This window comes from Arachis duranensis, chromosome 6 (assembly GCF_000817695.3).
Source record: "Arachis duranensis cultivar V14167 chromosome 6, aradu.V14167.gnm2.J7QH, whole genome shotgun sequence".
Lineage (NCBI taxonomy): Eukaryota > Viridiplantae > Streptophyta > Magnoliopsida > Fabales > Fabaceae > Arachis > Arachis duranensis.
Window position 1 is genome coordinate 107,910,694 of NC_029777.3, and position 5,418 is coordinate 107,916,111.

At 33.8% G+C, this 5,418-nt stretch overlaps 1 protein-coding gene across 2 annotated transcripts; it reads right to left on the bottom strand.

The window, feature by feature from the left end:
- Positions 1-408: 408 nt before the first annotated feature.
- Positions 409-4,561, bottom strand: LOC107495859 (transcription factor bHLH74). 2 transcript variants are annotated; one of them, XM_016117064.3, is made up of 8 exons: positions 3,133-4,561; positions 2,375-2,605; positions 2,215-2,280; positions 1,922-1,990; positions 1,562-1,633; positions 1,247-1,387; positions 1,068-1,149; positions 409-967 (listed from the first exon to the last, which is right to left on the bottom strand). In XM_016117064.3, exons 1-8 carry the CDS (start codon positions 3,706-3,708, stop codon positions 945-947), a joined length of 1,260 nt encoding a protein of 419 aa, XP_015972550.1. In that variant the 5' UTR covers positions 3,709-4,561; the 3' UTR covers positions 409-944. The 2 variants fall into 2 exon arrangements, with proteins under 2 accessions (XP_015972550.1, XP_015972549.1); XM_016117063.3 differs by having other exon boundaries at positions 409-982.
- Positions 4,562-5,418: the final 857 nt, after the last annotated feature.

The following is a 5,418-nucleotide window of genomic DNA, read 5'->3' on the forward strand; positions in this document are numbered from 1 at the left end:
TCCATTCAAAATAACCAATTTGGTTGATCAAGTAGTCAGCTCACTCGTCTGGTTAAGTAAGTATAGGGAGTTCGAATCTCACCTTGTGCATGTAGCAATCCATTGGCCAGTAACAGACTCTTAAATGGAGTTTCGATTCGTGATGAATTTGTCCTTGGTTGTCGGGCCGTGGACAACAAAAAAAAATCTACTCAAAATAACTCTTATCTCCATAACCAAATTGGATTTATCTAATGGTTAGTTCACTAGTCTACTTAAGTAAGTGTCGGGAATTCGAATCCCACCTTATATATGCAATAACTCGTTAGCCAACGATAAACTCTAGTCCTTGACTTGTCGGACTGAAGGCGAAAAACCAAAAAAAAATCTCTTATCCCCACGCATTACAACATCTTTTCACACAGAAGAAACATGTTAATTTGTTATATTTTCTATTCATAAACACAAAAACAAAGGAACAACCCATAAAACCATTACAAAAAAACAAGAGTACACATTATATCTAACATCTCCAACACAAATTGAAGCAAATATTGAGCTCCAAAAATTTCCAAAGCCTTGCAACTCTATACAATAACATTTCATAAGAGTAATAATGATAGTTATTAGTTGCACACACTTTTTACTACTACTCCAATATATGCTCCTCAAATTACTTGCCCTCCAAGTCATCATTAGACTAACACCACTTCAACTTGTTCTTAAATTACACAATATATGTGTAACTATCATTTCTTTTTCCTTCCTTCCAAACAACACAAAATCTAACAAGTCATCTTCTTCTAAAAATTCGAAGAGCCAATAGTTAGGTATTAAAAAAAAAGGATCCTATACAACTAAAAGAACTTTATTTTTTCCCTTCCTTTAAACTTCAGTTAAATAGTTGTGCAGTCGAACGGAAGATTCCGATGTGTCGAAGAGTCATGGCCTAATTGTTCCACACACTATAATTCTGTTTTCAATCTTCCTGATAAACATGACACTGATTTAGAATAGATAAGAAACTTAAGATGGTCCATAGTTACAAATAAACATTAAACAAAAAAGAAGAGGTTTCTTGTTGTTACCATTTGGTCCCAAATTGTCAAGTGCTGTATTAGGATCATACCCCATTCCATAAAGACTTTGGAACTCATGATCCAAAACACCCTGCATGTGTAGAAAAGCATTAGTATCTTCTTCACAACCAGAGACTTCGGAACTTGTTGCTTTTTTTATGGTACTTTATTTTATTTTGTTATATCACCTGAGGCAAAGGAGGGAATTGTGTTGATGTACTAGGCATGCCAGCCATGTTTCCTTGAAAACTTCCATTGGAGAATGGGTGAGGGGAGTTCATACCAACACCATATCCAACAATTCCATGTCCTAAGCGCGATTGAAGAATCTAAACAATAGAGAAATCGCTAACCGAGTAAGAGCAATGTTGTGTAAAGATTACTAGTGTTGTTTGGATTTATGTTTGAAACGTCGAAACAATGTCATGGTTTTGGAAAAATTGTTTCAGAAATTTCCAAACAAGAAATCAAATTAAACATGATACTGAAAGACCTTCACTTACTTCCTTCGACAGGATCCGTTCTACGTCAAAATTCAGTTCCGGGTTCACTGTGGCAAGTTTCATGGACAAAAACTGCAAAACTTCTCTGAATTAGTTGAATAATCAAATAAGCGTGCAAATGAAATTTAGCCTTTGAAATCGTGTGATAACTAATTGTGAGATAGATATCTCTTAATGTGCATAATTCAGTGAAGAAATGTTAAATGGTTAACACCTATATCATGTTTTCACATTTTGCTTCATAAAATCTTGAAACAGAAAAACACTACAAATAAAAACAAGAAATAAGAAAAGAGAAATCAAATGGAGCCTTAAAATATTGGAGGGAAAATAAAAGGAACAAGAAGAAAATAGGTATACCTCAACTTGTTGCTGCAGTGACTGCACATAGTTTATAATCTCATCCAGCATTACTGCTTTGCCAGTTATCTAAGAGAAACCAGACATAGCAGAAAACATTAGTATGCACTATGAATATACATCATCCAATGCGACATCGGCCGGAATGTCTTATATGCACTAAGACAATCCAATTTTGGAGATTTATTAGACATTATTAATATAAAATCAAGATATACACCATTATTGGATTGTCTTGGGGCAACATAGCATTCTCGTAAGAAATCATAACACAACCACATCAATCAACTAACCTTGTTGCACCCTGGAACAAGTTCTTGGAGCAATCTCATTCTCTCACTAATCTTTTCTCTTCTCACCTGCAACCAAAAATTTCTGAAACATTCAGTACCAAAATAAAATTAAAGTGCTTCCAAGCTTGATAACAAACATTGTTGTAAGATTAGTGGTTACCCTTTCTGCAAGGCTGTGACTGTTTGTAGCTTGACCCCTTCTTGCTCTCACATGGATGAAATTTTCTTTAGGAGCTTCTCCACTTGGAGAATTTTCTTTTGATTGCTTTGCCGGTTGCTTGCCTCGCAAATCAGCACTCACATTCTGCTCGACTTTCGCCTTCTTTTCGTGTTCTTTAGCACCATCAGATATCGTCCTTGGAGAGTCTTTCAGTTCATCGCCACCAGCATTCTAATCAAAGTTTATAAAAGCATTTCATCTATTAGCTCATTGAATCACATAAACAAGGCAATAAGTCCTTAGATTGGATTGATATACCAAGTTATCAACATGTTTCACTCTAACAAACCTTGCTTGAACAGAAAGTAGAATCATGATCACATTAATCAGCATTCTAATTATATGTTGTAAAACATTTTCATTCATTAACTCACTACATCAAATAATCAAGGAAATGAAACATTCCAAATCCTAAAATCGAACTGCTATATTAACTTTGTTAAACAGTCAACAAGTCTTGTTTGGACTGAAAGTAGAATATTTCCAGCATTTCATTATATAACTTACTAGATCAAGTAAACAATTATCCACTAAATAATTGAATCTAGTTTGCACCAAAAAGTAGAATCATGATCACTTGATCAGCATTCCAATCAGATTAGAAAGCAATTTTCATTCATGGTACTAAATAAGGAAATGAAATCTTCCAAGTTCTTAGATTGAATTGATATATTAACATAGTAACAATCTTCACAAACCTTGTTTGGACTGAAAGAAGAATCATGATCAAGCATGCGCTTTCTTCGATTTCCACTAGGTGCAGTTCCTGGTGCACCATCTTCAGTAATTGAGTCCTCAACCTGAGATTGTTCATTCATTGTAGCTCTTTCGGTTCCAGCATCATTGCCATGATTATAACTTGGTCTAAACCCCATGTTAGGTATATCAGAAGACCCTTCTTGACAAAAGGATCCAACAATTTCTGAGAAGTTTCCACTACCAAAAGATGGAATTTTGTGGACCATAATGCCCTCAAGATTGGTTGAGTCAGACATATATTGAACAAAAGGGTAAGATGAGGAATTTCCAAAATCACTATTGTGAGTAGTAACCATTGATGACCCTCCAAAAGTTTGAGATTGGCTTAAGGAAACAATTGGATCCCAAGAAGAAGAAGAAGCAAGAAAAGGGTTACTATTAGGTACAACAACATCTGAAGAAGACCTAGCCAATGACATAGAAGAACTCATATCCATTTCTGAGACATTAACATTATTTGTCAGAATGCTCTCATTTCCATGATGAAACCCCATTGCATTCTCATGGCCCCCCATCTCAGTTATATATAAATATCAACCAATTTGATCATATGATGATGATATCTATATATGATTTCGCAGAAGGAGGAAGTAAACAATTGGAAATGATTAAAGGGGAAAGAGAATTTTGACTAAGTTGGATATAGAGAGATATCTTGCAGGACTAAACAAGGAACAAATAGCTTGGCAGCTTTATAGGACTGAGAGAGGAAGTTAAAGTTAAAGAATAAAAGTGAAAGGGAATATAATCTTATAACTCAGTTAAGCCACCAAGCTTGTTATTGTTATTACCTTTTTTTCTTCCTCCAAACTACACAATGGTTCTCAGAGACAAGAAAAGGTGAAACCTTTCAGTGTTAAGAGCATAAAGGGAACATAACAATGGGATTAGCTCATTACACAGCTCATCAAAACTTCAGCAAGTTAAAGCAGATTCCCTTTTTTTTCCTTCTCTTCTTTGTGCTCCAAGCAACAATAACGACTACTAAGATCTCCAGAAATTCAGACCAATGTGATTGATGTTAATGCATTTCTTGGGAAACAACTTTGAATTGAAGAATCTCTCCAACAAGTAGTACTAATTTTCTTTCTTTGGTTTGATGCAAGAGAGATAGATAGGAAATGAGGAGCTATTGAAAATTTGAAACCTCTATGATGGGAATCCAAGTACAAGACGAACAAGAACAAGGAAGAAAGAAAGAACCAAAAGGCACCAAACTCATAAATCAAAATCAAATCAGTGCCATGACTGGTGTGAAAAATCTGAAAGGGACAGGATTGTGTTTTATGTCTCTATCAACACTGCAGACTATCAAATACTATAAAGACCAAGAACAAACAATTTCACAAACAGTTGGTAGGTCTAAGCATATAATAAAATTAAAAATTAAAATAAAAGAATCATAGAATGTGAGACTCTTTTTTTGCTTTATTTCTTTGCTTACCTGCTCAAGCTATAAGAGGTGACATGAATCATTTTAAAAGACACACTAACCACTGCCAACTGCTCCTGTTGGTAAATTATTGCATAAGCATAACAAGAAGAACCTAATCAACCTTTTTAATTTTTTTATTTTCAAATTAAATTCTTTCTTCCTATAGTTCTTACACTTTGCTTCACTTGTAATAATTTTCCAGTTCTAGTTTAAACACTTTAAACTATTCAACCTCATTAAATTAGTTAATTAATTAATTAATATTATTTTAATTTGTGTGACTGTTCTTTTTTTTTTTTGGCTCTTCCCCTTTTGCTTTCATATGTGTTTGTGAGATTGGATTTGAGAGGTTCTTCTCTTGAAGGCCAAGCTTGCTCCCTATTATTATTTATATTTATTATTATTATTAACAAACATACTTCCTTTTAGGCTTTTAGAATTATTTATTTATTTCCTTTTTGTTATTTTATTTTATTTTTTACTGACACATTTTGCCAACTGTTCTAAGTAACATAAGATATCTTTCTCTCTCTTTCTCTCTCACTCTTTGCTGTTACACACTCATTTAACTCAGTGCCAACTAACCCTCTTTCAATTTTCTTTTTTTATTTTTAGAATCCCCAATTATATATGCACCTAACCACCATCACCCTTCATCAACCCTCAGCAAACTCTTCATCATCCCAATTCCCAATTGCCATAGTATCATTTATTTATCATGTTTTAGAAGAATGGCAATTTGATTTCTACTATTCATATAAAAATTTAATTTTATGTTTTTTTTTTTTTG

Bases quoted from the DNA above. Each gene is read 5' to 3' on its own strand.
- LOC107495859 (XM_016117063.3), bottom strand. From the start codon at position 3,708: ATGGGGGGCCATGAGAATGCAATGGGGTTTCATCATGGAAATGAGAGC. The intron at 1,388-1,561 runs GTAAGTGAAGGT...TCTATTGTTTAG, and splicing joins AACGGATCCTGTCGAAGGAA to ATTCTTCAATCGCGCTTAGG. The intron at 983-1,067 runs GTAACAACAAGA...ATTCTAAATCAG, and splicing joins TGACAATTTGGGACCAAATG to TGTCATGTTTATCAGGAAGA.